A 23126-nucleotide genomic window follows, 5' to 3' on the forward strand; every position below is an offset into this window, starting at 1 on the left:
GCCTAAGAATATTGCTCTGTCCCCGCAACAAGCTACCAGGAATGTCTTGTTCGCTGGAAACATTGTGCGTTTGCGATAAAGATTACCAAGTCTCTTTTGAGATGCAAATCTTGGGGCGATTTCTATAGCGTAGCATTGTTCTATTGAATAAAACGGCGGAGACATTATATATGATGTAGTATTCTCAACTAAGTCCAAAATTGGTCTGTTTGCATTAATGTATGATTGCTCAGACAGTAAGTATTGTATAGCTATAGCATTTGTTGAATGGTACCACGTCGTCTTTAATTTTATTAATATTCCAGTATTCAAAAAATAACTAAAAATAAACTTGTAAGGTTGTTGCCGTCACACGTTTAATTCTTCATGAAATTTAAAAGATATTTTTTTATGCAATCAAATAAATCAATTTGTGGTCTTTTATCAGTTGTATATTCAGAAAATCTGGAGTTTCTGTGAGCATTACAATACAGCATCGCCCGTAAGCTAAAACTGCTCGCATATTTCATAAGCCAGCCTAACCGTGTCTGAAGATCTTGGGAAAATCTACGACCAGTTTAAGCGACCGGTACATTATGAGGGGGCCACGCATCGACGGCTGTTGCGGACTAGCAGATTTAACATCCGATAAATTCAATTTATCTTATTAGAGGTCCGGTTATCTCGGCCGGTGAGGTGCGCGGGTGTCGGCGGGGCGTGGGCCGGGACACTCCGCCGGTCATCTAGTGAATAACACGGAAATTCTTTAAACCTGAAGATTTGCAACACTGTTGCAGTCACCCGCTTATCCGGAGACAGCTATTTGAAATTAAGATATACCCGCCCGCCCATCAGACAGGAAAGAACGGCAAAAGCTGTACATTTTAAAATGCATTAGGCAATAAATTTTCAATTTATACATACGATTGGCAATTTAGCAATTTGTTCAAAGTGGACTAGCAAGATAAGATATTATTTATACCTTGTTCCCAAAAAACGGACACAATTATAAAAACTCGCTTAAAACGATTTTTGCCAGACAACCTTTGAGTGGAAATATATTTCGATGTTATAGGGTTGAGTGTACCAATAATAACGATAATACCTAAATAAAGTATAACATTAATAACATAAAGATTTAATATAGCAATAACAACACTACAATATACAAGATTTAAGAATCACTGGAACCAACAGCATATATTTTCCGATAAATTGTAACAATACGACGTTGTATCGCAACAATACATTCTCATGAATCGCACATACGTGGAAATGATCTATCGCATTAAAGCAGTAGCTCCTAAGCGTACACGGTGCGAGGATTCTATTTTCAAATTCGCTACTCGATACGTGTTTCTCGCGCGTTCGGACCTTGTTAAGCCTTGCCCCTTGGTTCTTCGCAACAAATTCAATAGCCAACTCGCTAGGAAACGACAATCTGTAATCCAATACGGGATAGCTGGGTGCATCCCATCCAGGGCGCAATCTTGCGCCTTGGATGTTTGAATATGACCTTTCCGCGTATTAATGTTAGGTCCACGAGAAGAATAGGAGATAAGTTTGCGGGTCTAGAACACGAATGCTATCTAGCAGCGAGTCTACTTCGAAACAGCAATACAGCGAAAGCCGATAGCAGCATCGTGGGATTCGCGACAGATTTATTCACGACGTTGAAATACACGAACCGTTGGATCCGACGTGGCAAATAAATCAGTAATTAGTTTTTAGGATTGCCTGCGGGAAGCGAAGGGTATCGTTAGATGTTAAGCCAGTCACGTACTGAATCTATCATTCGGTAAATTAGATTAGAGGTTACTGGGGTTCACGCAGGTTTTAGACTTTGTTTAAGCAGAGTCTACAGTAATTGTAACCAATGATTTTGTCACAAAGCAGTTAGATAACACAAATGCATTAATTAATGAATATACAAATTTACTTCCTATATTTACGTTGTTATTACCATTTCCGTAATTTTCATGCACCTTACTCATTATGAGCCATCCTGTGTACCTTGAGTTAAAACTATGTTTAGAAATAACGACACTATTAGACGTGGAAGGAAGGCGAACTTTCCAGTTTATTACCTAGCCGACCGACACATTGAACCCATAAATAAGAACATAACAGAAAATGTACTGTCAGTGGTTAAAAAGGTCACTGTCAGTTCCTCGGGTGTTTCTAAGGCTATAACATTTTTTGCAGATGTTCGTAACGAAAATGTTATAGTTAATTATAATAAAAATGTATTATTTATGTTATGTATGTTATTTAAATAAAACACCTGCTTTATAAATGAAAACAGTCGTTATGCAGAGACAGTATCTTTAGAATTGGCATTTATTAAACTCCAGCTAGGCAAATCATTGATTGACTATTTATCATTTTCTGTTAATATATTATAGTCAGATATCAATTTTTTTTTCCTTTTTTTTAAGTAGCCATATTTGTGTCCCACTGCTGGGCAAAGGCCAAAGATATCAATTGACAATGGTTATTTAATATATCTTCTCCGCACATATTAGCACAATTGAACACTATTATTTGTCATATTAAATGAATTGAAGGCTCAAGTCGTAGGTCTCACTTAGTACAGCACCAGTTAGTTCGGTCGTGATTCGATAACGATCCACCTCTCGTTCACAATGCGAGGCGAAGCTTTGTCTTCTAGAACTTATACCATGTAGGTAGTGTTCGGTTCACGTAAGTTGAATTTTTTTCTGAACACATGTTTGTATTTTAACCTGTACTCGGCTTGTTTTTTTTCCAGCCAAGCACTGCTGCTATATTAACTTACTTGGGAGCAAAGGCCCGAAGCGAAGCGCCACTCTTTACAATCTTGTGCCAGCTCAGAGACATTCGCCCAAGACTTCCCCGCCTGGCCCATTTCTTTCTTTATAGAGCGCTGCCATGTCTCTTGCCGTCTGCTGAGTCCACGTTTTCGCCTTCGGGATGCCACGTCAGTGCTTCCTTAGGGACGTCTTCAGTACGACAGAGAACTTCTCGCTGCTATACGGCGACGAGAGAGACTCAATAGTTTACAGAAACATCCACTATATCTGATTCACGTGCTGCTAACTGACAATATTGTGCTCCTTTTTGGTCATGTTTCGTGAGTCGTAGTGTACACATCGCGTTACAAACGGTAGGGCTGCCTCTGTCGGCTCGGGCCAACTGTCCACTGCCTCAGATAACTTTACACGTAACTGGTTGCGAAGAACTGATTCAGTTTGTGAATTCGCAGGTGAAGTTAGGTTAGGTTAGGTTGTGTGTTTGCAAACCACGCGACCGGAGAATAAGAATACATCGAAGATAATTGAACACTGAATTTCTGAAGTTTTTTTTTGGATAATGTCTATTTAAAGCTCGGTAATATTGTCAGAAAGTAATCGTTAGAGCTTAATCTGGGTCCGGGGCTATATAATACCTATTACAATGTGTTACAAAAATATATTTACTTTATTATTAAGTAGAATTTCAGTAACTAAGGATTAAGTCCGTTGACTAATCATATTTTACATAGATAGATATAGTAGGCGGGCAGTAGTATTGCAGTCAACCCTCCTCATGTAGAAAATGTTATCATGAACATCGGTGTAAATATTGTACAACCTACTATTACTACTTTTCTCACCTAATAATTACGATTATAAAGCATTCATAATAATTAAACCTGTCATTCTCATAACTACTATGTAATAGTAATTTATTCGCTGACAGTAATTAACCGATCATTTAATCATCACATCGGAATTAAACTAGAAATGTGCTATCAATAGTTTAACTGCTCTAGCCAGTACCAGCGGGCAGACATTACAGAGCCGCTTGCACTTTTTTTTTATAAATTCTTAGAGTAAGTTTTTTGCTCTTTTATGAATTTTGCTCTTCTATCGCTACTAACTCATCGCGTCGGCTCCCATTGAAATTATTGTATCGCTAATATTTATCGCTTTAACATTCTTTCTAATAATACTGCGAGCTATCGGATATCGACTACTAGTTATACCGATATATACAGAGTGTTGCAAAAACACACCTACTAAGCTGAATGGGGGTGACTCAGGGTCAGGGAATCAAATTCTAAACAACTTTTGTTATACGAGTATTGGGAATTCGCGAAAATATTAGAATGAAATTTGCGAAACTTGGGTGCAGCAACGCTCCCCAGCCTACCCCGCAAGGCGTGAGTGTAATATTCTGGTAAAAAAATATAGGTACATAGTACATATATACGAGTACATAATTAATTATGCATTAATAATGCAGTTATGCTAATTAGCGATTTCTTGCATCATGTTTTGTACATTCTTCCGTTTTATATACGTCCTTTCATAAGTAGGCAGATAGGTACAAGTTTTATTTATGGCCCACTTCGTAATAAATAATTTTAATGGGCTTAATAAATTTGTCGAACATTGAATAAAAACCCGCGCAGTTCAAAAAATGCTCCTGCAACATTCCTCAATATCTGTTAAACGGATAAAAAAATCGTTCAACAAGAATGATGAGTATAGGTTTTAACCATGATTTAACTACAAGCACAGCTTTTAAGCTAGCAAATGCGTATAAGTCCGGAACGGTCATTCGTATTATGTTAAACTAGCTGTTCCCGCGAGCTTCGCTTCGCCTTAAAAAGTTTTCCCGTGGGAATTCCGGGATAAAAAGTATCCTATGTTCTTTCTCAGGGTCTAGAACTCTAGACCATAGTTATAGTTATAGAAAAGGGGAGGGCAACCAGTGCCCATTCGCCACTGCGACCTAAAAGATCTATTGTGACTCCCCTTGCCGAGTCAAATCTCACTCTCCAGGCCCAGGTCTTTTATAAACCTGATGATTTTACCGGGAGGGAGAGACCTGACATCTATGGGGGCTAATTTGTAGCCGCCCAAGATTCTGTTTCTCTTGTGAATGATGGCCTCACTCCCTCTCACACTCCCACTCTAGACCATACGTACTTATACCAAATTTCATTCAAATCCGTTCAGTAGTTTTGGCGTGAAAGAGTAACAGACAGACAGACAGACACAGTTACTTTCGCATTTATAATATTAGTTAGGATATCATGAAGGGAGGCATTATACGTAAAAAAAGCCTTTAGCACCTGTTATTAGAACTCAAATTGCTGTAGCAGATGTCGCAAGCTAACTGCATAAAATACAGGTGGATGTCTGGACAAAGTGATAGCTAGGAGTTTCTTTAATTAATGCTCTAGTATTTATTCTAAGGATTTTAAACCGCAAATCCGATTAATAAATTGCAAAACACAGATTCTTTGGAAATAGTTAGATAATAAATGCACTTTTCGTCTAATGGTTTTTAATGCCGCAAGCTAATTTTTGCGGCTTAACAATCTCTAAGTGTAATATTCTCTCGGTGGATAACCGAGATTACAGGTTTCATATTTTTTTTAGCTGAAATATATTTCCATTACCAAATACTGTGTGTGATGCGTATCATATTAGCACGTGATGTAATACATACCACAATACCTATAACTTACTGTAAGCTATATGTGGTTTATGTCTAATTAAATACAAAATTAGTTTCAGGTACAATGTAAGACTTGAGACTCGAAGTTGGTTCAATGATAGCTTTGGAGAACTTATAGCCGCCTTGCCTAATCGGAAAGTAATTAAATTAGAATAGAATAGAATAGAAGCGTCCGTAGTCGAGCGGGCCTCAGTGATCGTAACTGATCGCTGAGGTTAAGCAACAACTGACACGGTCAGCCATTGGATGGGTGACCAATTTCAAGTGGTGCTTTTCTGGACGCTTCCGTGCTTCGGACGGCACGTTAAGCCGTGGGTCCCGGTTGCTGCTTCGGCAGCAGTCGTTAAACCTAGTCAGAGGCCTTCGGGCGGCTTGAAAACATCTGACAGTCGGGTTGCCCACTTACCCGACAACTCTCTCAGCACAAGCTTGCTTGTGTTGGGGTCCACCAACCCGCACTTGGCCAGCGTGGTGGACTAGGCCTAAACCCTTCCTTCATTGGAAGGAGACCCGTGCCCCAGCAGTGGGGACGTAATGGGTCGTGATGAGAATAGAATACGACTTTATTGAGTTAACAGGACACAAATAACAATTTACAATACAGTGATACAACGCAATAGGCGGCTTTACCGCTAAAAACGATCTCTTCCAGGAAATTAAATCTGTATTGATCGAATTTATCAGAAAAGCTGTAACGACTCGCCCGGCTTAGCACGAGTGCAATGTTATTTATATATAAATCTAAAAAAAACACATCAAAATCCGCTTCATAGCTTTAAACGGCTGGCTTGGTCTGCTATAATACAGTAAAAAATTACTATAAAACACACCACATAATTATTTTACAGTTTAAAATTTCATATATGAAAACATATTGTTTAATGTTAAAATAGTAGGTACAATAGTAAAAATGATCTCTAAACGCTAATTTTTGAGTGCATGAATTACTTATGGAATAAACCAGAGTGCAATACACGTATGGAATTGAATGAGTATGAATAGTATTAAAAAATACTTACCATTGTATAAAACCATGGAAATAATACTTATTATTCCTATCAAACCTGTACTAGACCTACAGTACTTACTGTAGGTCTAGTTCAGGTTTGATAGATTGACGAAAACTATAAAACTTTACGTTATCTCGCATACAAAGTGGCGCCTCTAATGGACTACTTTTGACAAATAATGTATGCAGGTGACAGAAGAAAACGTAAACTTTTATAGTTTTCAAAAATTGCAAAACCTGTACTACTGACCATTGTATAATTAACACAAACACAACTGTCAAGATCGCGACGACTCACTACTTGCGCGATGTCACCAGACATGCCAAACGAACATGATATAAGTATATTTTTCCCCGACTGTACCTATCTCAAGCTTAAAGCTTTACGCTCACTTCCCACTAACGCTCAATACATGTCGCTTAATCTTTTTGCACTAAGCGTTACATTTATCAGATGGAGCGGGAAAACAGGAGCTGATAGCCTAGGGTGCCTGCTACTGGAACTATCAATATTCAACCAGAAGTTATAGATGCATTCGTCGAAGATTACAGTTTCCGTCGAAGGATAAAGAAGCGGAAAGTCAGCATGATATAGACCGGCTGTGGAGGATACATGTTGCCGCTTTTATTATTTGAAATAGGTGCTAAGTAAAAATAGGTTATAAATAATAACATTTGCCTATAAATTATACTAAAAATAGATATAAAAATAATTCCTAAGTTTAATCATTTCTTCATTGCAAATAATTAAGAAGAAAATAAATTATCAAAGTTTCAAAATAACGTCAAGATACTGGGAAGATGTTTTACTAGAAATTTATGTTAAACAATTAATCGGAACGCATTTGCGATGTCTGGAACAACCCTGTAACTAATACCCGATAGAGTTGAGGGGCGACACCGGTTCCACTGGGCGATTAAATACTATACTTGGAGTTACATAATTGCCGAGGCAGACAAGACGCCGGATAATCAAGCCACCATCGGCAGTTTAATAAACCACAGAATCTATAGCGATGAATATTAAATGGCGAAAAGCAAACACTGTGAATCGTTAATGTGTATTTTACGGTAATTACAAGCTTCGCCAAAGAATGCTTACGCCAATTTTACACGAGACTGTATAATGAGCTTTTGTAATGATAATAAGTAGTTACTTTTAATAATTACTGTACGAATTATTTCAGGTATTCAGATCAGATCCCAATGTAAACACAAACAACCGTGGATTTTAAACAGGAAAACATTTAACTTACGTACGGAAATGTAAAATACGGATCGTTAATTCTTCACACCTATCATAAAGGCATTGAAAGTCAATAAACTAATCAGTATGGGCCGACGGACGTATTAAATTACAATACGGAAGAGCCCCATCTACAAGCGGCGAGGAGTAGGACGGATAAGCTAATGCGATACGAAAGATGGGGTCACAACTATAATTTTACAAGCTTTTTCCTATGATTTTCACATTAATTTTAACAGTTTTTCCGTGGGAGTTCCGGTCTATAATGTAGACTAGTGTAGGTCTTGTACAATGCTTGCAATCCTTGCAATTGCTTGGTCTATATGTACGGTGGCCTGCGCCTAAAAGTATACAGGCGGAGTTTTTAAAATAGCGATCCCTGATGATTAAGGGACCAGCTACATCTGTTATAAATCCGGGGACGTGTTGGGTGTGATGTGTGTAGCAGTGGTGTTTATGTGGATGTGCTTGAGCAGCATGTGAGCTTGAGATCGCTGTTTTAAAAACTCCGCCTGTATACTTTAAGGCGCAGGCCACCGTACGTAGTGTAAGTACCTACTGGTAGAAGTTAAAAACATAAAAGTAATCGCGCGATGATATTAATTATTTGTAGTGTGGTATTTAACACCTTCCTCATGGTTCCATAGCGCGAAATAAAAGAAAAACTAACGAACTTAATTGATTCCCGAAGCGCTTTGCATTCAATGGCATTTTTGCCATCCTTATACGAGATTAAATTAGACCAGACAAACCTGATCCGAGGTTTGAATAAAAGTAAGAACATCAATAGACAGTTGCATGGGTGTAGCACAGACAGGTGCGGTGGCGATAGATTGATGTTTGCAGAGTACTGGCTGAGTGTTTGGTCATTATTACTCGTTACTTGCTTACACAGACAGACGGCTCGCAATAATTAAGTAATAAATATTTTCACTACATTGCCGTAACGAGCTTTGGATAATTAACCTTAAACTGATCTGATGATGAATGTGAGTAATGGGAAACAAATATCAAAATCATACTGACTTGAAATATCGTACAGGAGTGGCCATCTAGCCATCTTCAAAGTGCATAAGAATGACTTAGCCAAACAAACATAACAAAAGCGATACAAGCGTGCAAGGTTCAGGGTTGTCACTCAATATGACGAAAACCTAAGTTTCAGAGCGCTGCTGCGGGAGCCACGGCTCTATCTAGTTACTCTCGTTGTATTAAAGTTCTCTTCCGCTCTCGTCAGTTCGTATTTCGTCATTATAGAGTAACCCTCCATCAGACACGCGTGTAACTTACACTCCACGTCACGTCGGGTGGCGTGTCAGGCCGCAGCGGCCGGCTGTCGCGACCGTGCGAATGCGTCGTGATTGATTGTGAGACGGAACGACTGTCGCAGAATGTTACGGGTTAAGCATTGATTTGTAGAGCTATTCTTTTATAAGGTCTGTTTACCTTTAGTGTTTTAAAAGTTTGGACGTAAGTAAATAGATTCTGCAGTCGTAGCGTAGATAGAGCTTTATGAAGTAATCAGCTCTAAGCGCTGAGTGCCTGCTGAGGGATGTCAGAATGGATCATTGTATACATGTGTATAAGTTACCCTTGGTCACTTTCACAAGAGGATATTTCATGATGCAAGATTTTGACGGCTTTGATAACTTTTTCGAATGCAAACAATGAACCCTGGCTTATTTGGCAGTTGGTTCCTATGCATCACGAATGCTCCTAAGGAGTCGGCAGCCGTCGTATAAATTAGCAAAAAATGGCGGAAGCCGCGCCATGAGCGTGCATATGCAAATGGAATGGCACCCATCGTGCAAGAATCTCGGCTGTGCGCGGAAACAATGAGAATTCTCTCATAACAGATGACATTATGCAATTTTATTGACCTTGCACGCATTAAATACCTTTTATTACTCTTTGTTTTAAACTTCACTGGAACTGCTTAGTGCCTTCCGCGCGATATAAATTTTGAAGTCGTTAAAAGAGCGGTTCACACGGACATTATGCTTAGCTTTGGCCCCAAGTAGATAATATATAAGATAAATCTAGGGACCAGATCATTACGTTACGGCTCGCACTAAAATCTCAATCTTAAATCAAACAGTAAGTGTAAACTGGATGTACAAACCAGTGTATATTCAAGATAGAAGATATCATAAAGTCGACTGACCCTACATTTATTTCTGCATATCAGAACAATATGCAAATAACTACTTGACGCTGCGTAAGCGAGCTAATCACATTGAAGAGCGTAAAGCTCAGACGGCACTAAGTGAATCATTTATTGTGGAACATTATATAAGAGAGCGCAAACTGGATTTCTGTTGAGGTAGGGCAGGGTCATTGACCATGCGCATGTTCTACACTGATTAATATGTGGACTCGTTCACTCGGCGACATTCGATAGGTACGCAGATTACATTTCACTGTGACTGTGACCTAATGTAGGTATTTGCGGTGATGAATTCGCTGCGTGACTTTCTGTTGTTAATAAACGATCATAATACTTAATTATTGTATTACCTTCATTATAAGTAATAAGAATATTAAAATCTGTAGAAAGGTGACAAAAAAGGGTGGATAAGGAACAACTTTTGTTCAAATGACCCACGGCATTTGTCAAGGAGTTGAGAGAAGACATTGATCCTAACTGTTGTTGCCCTCATCAATAGTACTTAAGCAATAATAGAACCTTGTATTTATTTCCGCATTGAGACTAATCTAGTGCCATATTAAACAAGACCTACAATACAAGACAAGATAGCTCTTAGAACTATTAAAATACGATGTACACTTTCTTTCGATCCTTCGACAAATTAGCCAATGATAGCCATTCCCGCGTTACTGCCACTCTGTTATGTATGGAACGTTCGTTATCTCTTGTAAGTACGGTAGAATGACTGACAGTGCCTTGCAATACAATTAACTTCTTAAAACCTATTGATGGAGGGTTTAATTTAGATTGTTAAGTAGCGACAAAGGCATCTTAAGTATCCATTTAAAATGATTAACCCGTAATTCAGGAACGTAGAATAACCCTGTACATTGAAGTTGTAAATTAAAAATGTACCGTCAGTAATGAAAGCGGAGTATAATGCAATTGATAAAACTGTCTGAAAGCGCTGCATAATAGCATGATAGAGCAACGAAAAGCTTTTATCTGCGGCATTTTTCTTGGAAAAGGGAACAAAAGAAAACCGTATGTTTATTAAAATGACCTTATAAGATAAAGTTATGCACAATGAGTTTACAATATTTGCGGAATCAAGATTGAACGGTATTTAGTTTGAGAGATTCCCATGGGACCTTTTCTGGGCGTAAGTAGAATATTTGTAATCGTTAATAGCTTAGAAAATTATATACTCCGGGAGTCTATTAGATAGTACAAGCGATGAAAACGGGAGCCTGAGCGCCATAATTCAGTGTTCTATATATTTGTTGCGTTTTTTCCGCATACAAACTACAGCGCCCACTTAATAGTTGTCACCCACGAATAAAAAATTGAGCCATCAAATCTGGGCGCCAAATCGTAATACAGAGCATGCGGAACCAATCAATCGACGCGAACCATTTTTTTCTAAAAGCGATAGGTATTTTAAACGCACCAGCGAAAAACACTGCGACTATTCCCGTTATATTTTATTCTTTATAATTGGAAATCTGAACAAGATACTAAAGTAACAAAGAGAAGTTTTTTTTCTTTTCATAAAGTATAGTTAGAGGTCACACAACTAGTTTCTGATGTCTCGTCTCGTCATTGAAAATGTAACAAACTTTGTAACGAATGATGGATGTTCCTACAACTTTTGGGTTTCCTTTTTCTGAAATTGCTTCCTCCTATTTCAAACGTTGTATTTCGAGATAGGATCACGTTTTATTTCGTTTGATTCGAATTGTTATTACTGATCGTGTCTTGGGGATGACTACTGAGATTGAAACTAAAGATTTCAATAAATATAGGTATTGTTCTTATCGTTCGTAGTCAGCAACGAGTATTAGGGCCTGAGAATTCAATTAGAATGATATAAGTATCTAGTGAGTCTTATCCACAGTTCCGAAGGTACGTATACTTAAATACGTATGATATCTAATAATTAAGAAAAGTAAAGACCAATCTCATGGTAGGTAAGTATTAAAAAAAACGATTGCAAGTATTAAAGAAAGTATTACACTAACATTAGCAAAATCTACAAACAGTTCACTGACCCATAAACATTATACTGCGATGGATTCTTCAATATCACAAGCACGGATCATGTCAAGATCTCGACCTGAGATTTACATATAAGGCAAACATCGAGGAGGTATTTTATAGATTAAATTATTATAACAGTACCGACACTAGGTAAACGCTTTTCTTAGAAAACTGAACTGGAATTTCCATCGTTATATGTATCGAAACCAATAAATAAAGCGGAGGTGAAAATGTGTTGTAGTAAAACGGATTATAATGCATCACACCAACATTGATGATGGAAAAGTGACAGGTGTGAGTATCTTAATATAGGATAGGATCTCATAAATGTAAACGTTCAAAGGCTCGTTAACGATGAAACAAATCTAATAGGTTTCAAGTACTTTCAACACCAACATGTTAAGTTTTACTTGAATTGCAAAATTTATATCAACAATAGACACATCTTTCAGCTTTATGAAAGTTTAAAAATAAAACGTTTAAATTTGGTATTCCGTACATAAGTGACCGTGACTAGGGTGTTATGCTTCAGGTGGATGCTTGGTGACTTCGCGATCTTCGACTCGATCATTCAACTGCGACGTGACATCCGCTTCTCTCTTTTTGTTTATGACTGAGTGACCGAGGATCATCCCGCTATAACGACTCGGTCACACCTTATTCATCTACACAGAGCTGCACCATGAATGGTCATTTGATAATAATATTACGCTTTCGGAATGTGCCACTTTGTAAGACAGCCAATTATGACAGGAAAAAAGTAACTCCCGCACACATGAATATGGATCGCGATAGTATTGATAGAGAAAAAAAACCATCAACCATTTAACTATAAAGAGAAAGCAAATCAATGGAGCAGAAAACTTAATCTTATCAGAGCGAACGATTAATTTCTATCTGAAAACAATTGAGCTCAAAAAGCAAAAGTTAATCGGAATCGGGTTGCTTACAAATGAAATTTTAGTGAAAGTCTATACGCAACGATTATTTCATAAAAATAGACGAGATGATTAGCTTGCACTCGAAGCACAACATTCCGGATCACTTAATTGTGTTAGATTTCGTGAGGGTTACAACAGATCACGGACATGACGGATAATAGCCAAAAATTCGGACAAAATCGGACCAGATTAAGCAGAGAAAGTGTTCACGAGCCCAGTACCAACAACACATCGGTTGCCATTGTTGAAACGTAATGATAGAATTAATATAAGAATGCAGGTTGAAGTCGAATTAACATCCGAATGAAAGAAATTCACAGACAATAATACACTTGCTCATTGAAATGACGTTCAACTTTTACACGCACAGACAGTTAGTTAACTGGACTGAACACAACTGGCATTTATTGACATAAGAATTGGGAAAAGGCTATTGCAGACGGATATCAAAGTCACTAACTGCACAGAGCGCGAGTACAAAAAGCCTATTGTTAAAGACTGACATCAGAAGCGGGTCACTGGAGCAAATGGGTGAGCACCGAGCGCCGAGCACATCGCAGGATCGCATTTTATCAAAATTAAATCTCTCGGCAGGTGCTGCGTATTGTAACATTTGTTATTACAAAGCATCTTTGTAATCTGTATGGACTACTCTATAGTTGTCATATAAAACATTCCCTTATTCAAAATAAATATCCTAAGCTTAATGTGCTAGAATCACAGTGATTACAAATACTTTAGTATCACCAGTCATGGTGCGACCAAAACAGTTAATTGTCATTTAAACGGTTTATTAACCTGATCTGGCAACGTGACTGGCCGCTCTCTACAAAGTCGCCAAACGGTGGATGACTTTACTTTATTACTGAAGATCCATTGCTCTGTGCGCACGGCTGACTCTTCCAGTAACTACCTACCTGGTATCAAAGACAAAACAACGGACAGCGCAAAATTTGCAGAATTGACCAGGAAAGCTAACGAGCAAATGATCAGACAGAGCCTCAACACTATTTGTTTTTGTGCCATCTCAAAGACTATGTAAATACATCAGCAATTAGGTAAAGAAATTCTCATCGCTATGAATGAACGGTGGAGGTTGAACCATGACCGACCTCGGTGGTTTCACATCGTTAATGATAATGAGTGCATCGTCGACGCAAAGCGTAATTATTGATGCCTTATGTTCGATTGTCGGAGAGGTGACGAGGCGGGATGGGAGGTTCAATCGAATGTCACAGTTAGAGAAGCGTGGCTAAAGTGATTTGGGCTTGTTCGTACTGAAGCGTTCATTTGTTTTGTTTTTTGTTTTCAGACGGTGCCCCTGCCCGCGGGATCTACGTCCGTGCTGGCCAAGCCGACCAAGTATCACTACTATCCGCACAATCAACACATTTATCTGCTGCCGGAATGTGCCATTCAACAGGTATGTCGCAGAATTTTATTTGAAATATATGTAATAGGTAGATCTTATATATACTATATGTACTTAGATTTGCTGCTTGACGATTTACAAAGATATGAATGAAATGCAACGCACATAATATACTACTCATTTAATATAACAAAAACCAACCAATAAACATAAACCACCGTGGCGCTACACCTAACTCTAGGTACGCATTTCATATCTTTCTGAATCCGCAAATAGCTTTTACAATTTTCCATGCACATAAAGTCCTTTATAGTGTTTATATTTATAGTCATTACTTGGTCATTACTTGTGATGCGGATTTAAGCACGTTGTGTTTCTTACACTTCAGTGCAAATAAATTGTCACTTTCATCAAATGGATAAGCACTAAATTTCTCACAAATAACTACATAGTACTTACATATGAAATATGCATGTTTAACAACCGGCACTTTCATAATTAGTAGCACCTCCATGTAATTTTAGATTTGCAACATAGTTATGAGCTACTTGCTATGTGAGAAAGTTTAATGTTGCATACTTAAGTGGGAAAATTGGCCTATATTTTAAGGGATTTAATGTACACTGTACATTGAAAAGTTTGTTTCCTTGGCCGAAAGCAGTGGTGACTTCGCATGTTGTACGTGTTCTAACTAATATCATGTACAATGCAAAAATATGTTTTACTAGCTGTTCCCGCGAGCTTCGCTTCGTCTTAAAAAGTTTTCCCGTGGGAATCCCGGGATAAAAAGTAGCCTATGTTCTTTCTCAGGGTCTAGACTATCTGTATACCAAATTTCATTCAAATCCGTTCAGTAGTTTTGGCGTGAAAGAGTAACAGACAGACAGACAGACACAGTTACTTTCGCATTTATAATATTAGTTAGGAAGTTAGAATTTGTGCAGACTTATTGCTTAAAGCAATGTCCACCAGACAACCTTTACATCCTTCTCATGCCTAAAAGGGAGCAAAGCTACTATTAAAAACTTAATTAAAATCCAAAATTGTGAATAACACGGATTACCAATAAACACAAAGTTACAAGCCCAATCCTAACCTTTCCCCACCAACCCCCAGGTCTGCAACGCAGTCTACGTCCGTTTAAACTACACGCAGCCACTCTGCGCGTGCCCTGCCCGCTACCGGGACCCCTGCTCCGCCAGCCTCAACGCCGACGACCTCCATACCACGCGCCTGACGACCGATTCCAAGAAGAAGGTAACTAGAATGAACCGCCATTGTTGCCGCGGGAAAAAAACTGGCTTTCTTTTTGAAATGGATTGTGTTGGCGCGGTGGGTTGAGAGTGCTGTTTTTCGTGTGTAAGCTTTGTGTTTCCGTTTGTGTTGGATTGATCTGTTTAATCGTGTAAGGAATAAGCCAGATCCTTTCTTACTTATCTTAAGACCAATTTATTTTTCATAGTGTAGTTACTAGGTAATAATTGTATTACAATAAGCTCAAATAATAAGTACCTGCTCTCGTAAAATTTAACGATAAAGGACATTGTATTTATGTTTATCTTTTTTCACTTATATACTTACTGCTGAAATTGTTAGCGGATTGCGTTGTTTCGAAATGTATTCAAACATAAGTATTTTTGAAAACTTTACTGGTGTGTGTGTTAGATATAGATTTCTATTTGTAAGTTTAAGAATATACACTGTATGTTTTCTCTTCTAATAAAATAAAATAAAAATAAAATAAAATCCTCGTTCGTAGCATTCTAGTGTATCGTATGAATCACGATATGCTAAAACGTGGGCATTCAGGTTTCGATTCAGTCAAACTAAGCATAAATAGAATTTTTATTTTCATTGCTATTTATTATAAAAATTCAGACAAGAATACAAATAAAAGCATGCACGGATTAACAGTATGAATAACCCAGACAGTTTTTTGTTAGAAGCGTTAGAAACAAAAGCTGTTCTTTCATAGCGAACATCTGAATCCAAAACAAAGCATGCATCAGGTTCAATGTTTCAATACAAACGATTTATCCAGTTCAATGTTCACACATGTCGGCATTTACATAACTATCTAATTTACAACACAATAGGTACTGCAGCAGCACACGTACTAATGGGGAAGGCATGTGGATTGTGCATAATACCTTTAGATTTCCATAAATTTGTTGTTAACCCATTCAGAAGTTAATGGTGCAGCATTAATTGGAAAGGAAAGATAAACCCCGTAAATCAACCAAGTAAATAAAATAAAAAGGCTTGTGTCATGTTTTTCCTTATTACTTCTGGCAGAGATCTAGAAATTAACAAATGGGGATTATACATTTTTTGAAGTACACTTTGTGCTCTTTTAATTTTCGATAAAGAGTACCTAATATTAGATAATTATCTCTATTGACTGTCATCATCTTCACTTCAGAACACTACGTCTAGTAGGTACAGGTTTGATAGTTTGTCGAAAACTATGGATGTTTACATTTTCTTGCATACTAAGTGGCGCCTTTAGCGGAAACTATCACGAAACTTTTGATAGATAATGTTATAATTTAATTATAATTCTATGCAGAAGAAAACGTAAACTTTTTTCGTAAACCCAAGTCCCTCAGTCTCTTATCTTGTCCTGCAACATGCCAAACCTATCTTATATACCTCTAGTAACAACATCAATTTATCCACTTCCCAGTACGCCAAACGCGCAGTGACCCTGGTAAAGACCTGCGAGGCGGTGTCAGAGATGCGCGAGTGCCGCGCGCCCCGCGACTGGTCGCTGCTGGCGCTGCAGAACATACGCACCGGCAAGTCGCACTACCTGGTCATCTGCCGGTGTCCCGAGAACCATATCCTTGGTGAGTTGTTTTTACTTTTTTAACCTCCGAGGTTGCGGGGAATCGCGATCGTTGGACCAAACATAAGGAGTTCTTTGCCTTTTTTTTAAAATTAGGCTGTTATAAAACTAGAAGTAAAAGACGGGGTGTTATAAGTTTAAAGTGTCTGTGTATTCTGTGTGTGGTAGCGGAGATCCTAAAGGGCTGAAACGATTTTCGGAAAAAGGTTCCTCAAAATACGTTAATAAACATTAATGTCGAAGGATTTCAATTTTAAAATTAAATACATAAGTGCTCGCTTTAAATATAGCAGACAAGCGATGTTAAAACTATTTCACTCATGAAAATTCCAGCATTGGAATCTTTTAGGCACATGAAAATTCCGAAGTTGGAATTTTGTTGGAACAGTATATTTCAGACTGTAACGTAGGCATCTTAAAATAACCTAGGGTTGATTCCAAATTTAAACATTTTACCTTAGGAGAAGGTTGTCTTATCGAAGTTTTAGAGTTATTGAAAATAAGACACTACGAAGTTTAAAGCAAGTACATAGTGGGTGCAGTAGCCCAAACTATTAAATATAATGTTAAGAAAAAGAACGATTATTAGTTATAATAATAAAGTTCTTTATTTACAGGTAAGACCCATTAAAATACAAATACAATAGTAAAATTAAATTAAATTATACATAATATGTTGCCTATGATAACTAATCTATAAAGCTAAGATCAGTTAAAATTTGCCATTCTCAGCACGATGCACGTTATGCAATAATGTTTTTTATTTATCTATTTCAGAGGGTCCAATGTCGCACGACCAGCCGACCTATGCGTCCGTCCCCGGGATTCGAGTTTACGGGATGGTCTGCGTAAGACCTACTCCCATTTCAGGTAAATATAAATAAATTCTTAACACATATTTAAAAAAAAACTAAAAATGTATTGATGGTAAAAAATATCAGCCTGAAAATTTAATGTAAGAGGTTTTTTCAGTCGGAGTTCGATGTTTTATTCTAATCCTATCATCATCAACCGATATTTATCGCCTTCTAGATATAAATATATCCTACAGAACTCCACAAAACTCTTTACTCAGCCGAAAATAAAAAGCGTAGATAATAATTGCAGTTACTATTACTTTCCAGGATACAACGCGAACAGATACACATCCTCGGTCACCATCCAGAGCACAACGAACGCGTACAAAGTGGACTATTCTCAAGCTCACTCGTACACGGAGAAGCCGATTTACAACCGATACCAGAATTATCCGGGGCCCAGCTACTACAATAGGATGTCGCGTGTCTCACGAGTTCGACGAAACGCCGCGAATAACCCCCCGTTCCCATGGCATACAGTGAGAGAGCTGGCGGTATCTTTACATTGGGTGAAGTAGGTTTAGAATAAGACTTGAAATGTAGTTTAAAATGTAGCCCAGTATGTTGGCTTCAGAAAGGCCGATCGCCTCTTTGGGGTCAACGCAAACTTGGGATAAGGAGTTTGAAATTACAACTATTTAATAATTTAACAATAGGTTTTACAGAAGTTTCAGATGGGTTTTTTTATTAATATGCGCTTGGTTGATTCCGTCCAGTTGTGTGTGATTGAGTGCAATATAATATTACAATACAGTTTAATAATTATATTCCAATTCACTCACACAAAACTAACCCTGCATGATATATTTTGTATAGCTCATTACCTAATTGTCAATCCACACTTCACCCCACAATGTATGGTTTGTGGAGAATGTTTCATACTTTTCCCATTCTAAACTTATGTTTAGTTTGTAGAAAATACTATTTTAATACTCAGCTGCATTTATTAGATCTATTAACCCTGTATGAGCTGCGCTAACTCAAATTTAAAATGGCGAGGACGAGTGTGTTCTTTTACATTTTAAATTTGCGTAGTGGCGCGTTGCTGAATGATTCTTAGGAGTGTATGTTGGTGATTCTTATTTATTATCTGGTTGTCAAATATGGTACATAATTCCATTAGTTTAGTTGTAGTATTTATAGTAATACATGTAACATGAAAATGTCTATTGCCAAGTAGAGATAAACCATGACTGTAGGAGTTATTTATGAAATTGAAGTAAAACTGTATACCCACCAAGGAAGGGTGAAATTGTACACAAAAGATGTGATAATCGGTTCAGACTTATATTTTTGTGTAATTTAGGGTTCGTAGCGTTTATGCTTATGTTTATAGATTAAGATTAAAACGTATAACGTATTTATTAAGAGGAACCATATTTATCTTAGACAATTGAGGTGTAAATAGTAGTATAGTTACAATATTTGTAATTATGAAAATTAAAATTTACTGACTTATTCTATTTGGTTTCTTTCTTACGACTTTTTATATCCCAAACGCTGTCAGATTCATAGAATATCGATGCTGAAGTTAACTAGTTGAACATTCTAATGCTGCGAGCATATTTAACCACTTATACTTACCAATTTATTAACATGGATTATGAAAAAAATTGGTGCATATTTCTGTGTAACAAAATTCCCCACCATTGGCCGCAAGATGCTCAAAACAAAACTTGAATAAAGTTTTCCATCGCTCGCGCTCCCGAGGCCGCGCGCTGTGACAAAGCGCGATGCAAGATTTTTGTCACGTCTTGTTTAGCGCGACTTGCTCCCCGTGCTAAGTATGCAGATACCTATAAAGGGCAATGTTACAAGGCACTCACCTAATACTTTCTGGTCCACAATGATGTCGCAGGAGTACATGGCCGCCATCAGTCTCTGTGGCTGCACTTGGAAGGCTTTACGGCATCCGTCCTTTACCGCCGACATTATTTGACCTGCACAAAATATTGTATTTTATATGAAGTGGATCAGCAGTAGCAGCAACCGCTACACGGGTTCGTCATCGACGTCGACAAACTCGTTTTACAGCGTCGTATTTATCGGCGAATCACGATATAGAGACGTTTATTTACGTCGATAACGATCCCGTGTAGCGTCAGCAGGTAGTCAGTTGAGAAAATCAAGTGAAGGCAGAAAATCTGAACTATACTCCAGCCGTGATCGTATTTAAATGATTGTAAACATAAAAGTGACAGTTAGTCATGTGTTGACAAATGTAAAAGACGAACTTCAAATAGAACTAACTATCCTATATTTAGTGTCCTCTTTGATTTGGCGGTATTACAATGTTTGCAATTTATGACTTTGAATCTTTTAAGGTGCTCATTCTTATCAAAAGCAAAATGTAGTTAGGTACCTACTTATAATATTTTTAACAGTGCCATTTTTTTTTATTTGGTTACAATAAATAGGTACTATTTACTAATTATATCTAAGATACTAAGCAAATATATAAATAGTATTCTCTGAATAATTAAATAACTCAAATATTATAATTACAGAATAACTGCACCTTGAAAAACCTTTTTTATGTTTGTTTACAATCATTTACAGTGCTCCAAAATTGATAATGCGCATAGAAATCTTTGATATTGACATTGACTCATATTTCTTTCGAACAAGGCGCAAAGTGCAAGTGTTTTTTTAAGGCTCTTACGATTTAATGATTCGGGTGTGAAGATCTGCATGTGCATTATTAATTTTGGACAAGTGTTAATGCAATCATGACTCAAGTATAGGAGAATTTATCAGTATGAGTGTAAAATGTGTAAGAGTAAGTTTTAATAGTAAGACAAACTCACCTGACAAAGGTCCAAAAGTATAAGTTGCCTCTTCATTATCAGCCTTATTGAGGGTCCATTCTTCAACGCAAAATGCTACCCCCATCATTGGTTCTTCACAAAGCGGACCAGCCAAGGAAGCTAATTGGAACCCATTAATGAAACTACTCTCGTACTCAAATCTCGGGTCATTCTCTATCTCCTTCTCATGGTACAAGAATTTGGTAGAATAATCCGAAGTCTGGTTCAGTAGAACGTTTGGCCCACAATTCTTCGGCCCAACAGACCATATTTGCTTTACAATATCTTGCCATTCTGGCCCACACTTCGAAGCTATCTCTTGTAGCTCGGCAATGAATGCTTGTATAAGTTTCAGCATTCTATCAGAGAGCGTATGTTTAGCCCCATTAAGGTTGATCTCTTCAAGCTTTACTTCTAAACTAGGATTTTTCATTAAAGAATGCAGCATTTTTATATGTTGTGAGACAGCCTTCAATAAATCGGATGATCTATCTAGTAGTTCTGTAATTTGACTCGGCAAGGGTTTTGCTCTAATTCTGATTTGACTTTGTTTATTATTTGTATGGACGGTAATCGTCGGGTCTTCTTCTTTGTTACCCTTGTCGATGTTCTGAGAGTCTATTTCTTCATTAGCCATATCTATTTTCGGTGGTTCAACAATTGTTTCTTTGAACGGAACTATCGGCTCGGAAACAGAGATCGGAACTTTTGCATAGTTATTTCTGCGAAAGAAATAATAAAAGAAACAAATTAAATTAAAACAAAAAAAAAACATTCATATACTTACCGAAATCGAAGCCACAAATAATTAAATTTTAGTAAAATGGTGATGATCACCACGATTGTCAAAAAATGATGATTGCATTGCTCGATCGATTAAGAAAAACCTACACTTAGCCGACAGGAAGTCATATAAGTAAGGCTAATAATAAATAAATAGAAATCTGAGTACCAGTGCTGATTTGTCAATTTAATTCTTAACAACGAAGAAGCCGGCAAGGACCTAACAAAAGACTGGTTCAGCAGCTTCAAACCTGCAAGTGTTTTCTCGACGAGACTTCACGCAAGTTGAGCACACTCACTTCAAGTCCTCGAGACACCGTTCCAGATGCACCTCGCCGGCGGTGACCAGCACGTGCTCGCCCGTCTCCTGCAGCAGCACCTGCACGCACGAGTCCGACTGGTTCAGCAGCTTCAGACCTGGAAACCATCGTCATTACTAACCCATCACGTGCTTACTGCTGGGGCACGGTTCTCCTTCTAACGAAGGAAGGGTGAAACCGTCATCATTATGGACCCATTACGTCCCCACTGCTAGGGTATGGGTGGAGACCGGATGAGGAAGGGTTTTTAGGCCTAGTCCACCACGCTGGGTGGTGGATGGTGGACCTGGACATGTTCTTCGGTGATGAACTGTTAATCAAGGTATCGCAAGTTATGAAGAGTGTAAGATGTGAAGTAATGAAGTTGTGGTAAAATCATAAATTTGAAATCATTGTAAAATTTTACGGTGAATAGATTATGAATCTTGAATGTTGCGGATCACAATTTAAGTTAAGCAAGGGGTTTTGAATTTGGCAAATGCAAAAGCAAATAGTCAAAGGCGCAATGTTCGTCAAAACACATTTGTGAATTATTTATAATAAAAGTTCAGTAAAACATTAGATACATTCAATTTATATGTATAATACCTATATTGATTTATATAATATACTTTGATCGAATAATCTTGCGCACACTGGCTCACGCACTGAAGATCCCTCAAGTATAGCCATAAATTGGCAACTCCTCATTCTCCAATATTTACCCTGTATGATTCAATGAATATCTTACTGTACATACCTTTAACCAGTTGCTGTAGGTCCGTGGGGTGTGTAGGCTCAATAGCCACCCGCAGTATGGGCACGGCCGCCGACTGGAGCTCACTGAACGCTGGACAGGCGACTGTGCTGCTCAGCGTCGCCGTCTTCAACACATGCTCTTCTAGACCACCGATACCTGCGTGCGATATGTTAGACTTTAAGAGGATATTCAAAAAGGTAATTTCTAAGTGTACCAGATGCAGGCGCTATAAGAGTATGGCCGTTGAGAGAATACGTTCTTGACATTCGAAATCCCATAGATATTATGATGACTGCAAAGAAAAACCAACTTTACCAACTTTACTTACCAGAAATAAGCGAACATAAAAAAAGGGGTTCTCGTAACGGCCGAAGTATAATATGGCCCCTAAGAATAGAACAGTGATAGTGAAAATATATTAAATGTACTCACCAATTATATTGCCAGCAACTGCTTCATCTATTTCTTCTAGTTCTCTACCCATTAGAATATAAATAGACTTAATTCTGAAAATAAAATAGATATTTTAACTGTAAATATAATGAT

At 37.8% G+C, this 23126-nt stretch overlaps 2 protein-coding genes across 2 annotated transcripts in view; one reads left to right on the plus strand and one right to left on the minus strand.

The window, feature by feature from the left end:
* Positions 1-18470, plus strand: part of LOC125490179 — a 63644-nt gene extending 45174 nt beyond the window's left edge. The window contains exons 2-6 of the mRNA XM_048628633.1: positions 14167-14277; positions 15343-15483; positions 16913-17075; positions 17852-17944; positions 18199-18470. Of these exons, the coding sequence (XP_048484590.1) occupies positions 14167-14277; positions 15343-15483; positions 16913-17075; positions 17852-17944; positions 18199-18449 (759 nt within the window). The 3' untranslated portion in view covers positions 18450-18470. The remainder of the gene's footprint in view (positions 1-14166; positions 14278-15342; positions 15484-16912; positions 17076-17851; positions 17945-18198) is intronic.
* Positions 1-23126, minus strand: part of LOC105395975 (elongation factor-like GTPase 1) — a 131596-nt gene that overhangs the window by 105501 nt on the left and 2969 nt on the right. Inside the window, exons 5-9 of the mRNA XM_048628632.1 lie at positions 23013-23086; positions 22581-22736; positions 21821-21938; positions 20739-21460; positions 19758-19871 (exon numbers count right to left, since the gene is read on the minus strand). Of these exons, the coding sequence (XP_048484589.1) occupies positions 19758-19871; positions 20739-21460; positions 21821-21938; positions 22581-22736; positions 23013-23086 (1184 nt within the window). The remainder of the gene's footprint in view (positions 1-19757; positions 19872-20738; positions 21461-21820; positions 21939-22580; positions 22737-23012; positions 23087-23126) is intronic.

This window comes from Plutella xylostella, chromosome 21, assembly GCF_932276165.1.
Source record: "Plutella xylostella chromosome 21, ilPluXylo3.1, whole genome shotgun sequence".
NCBI lineage: Eukaryota > Metazoa > Arthropoda > Insecta > Lepidoptera > Plutellidae > Plutella > Plutella xylostella.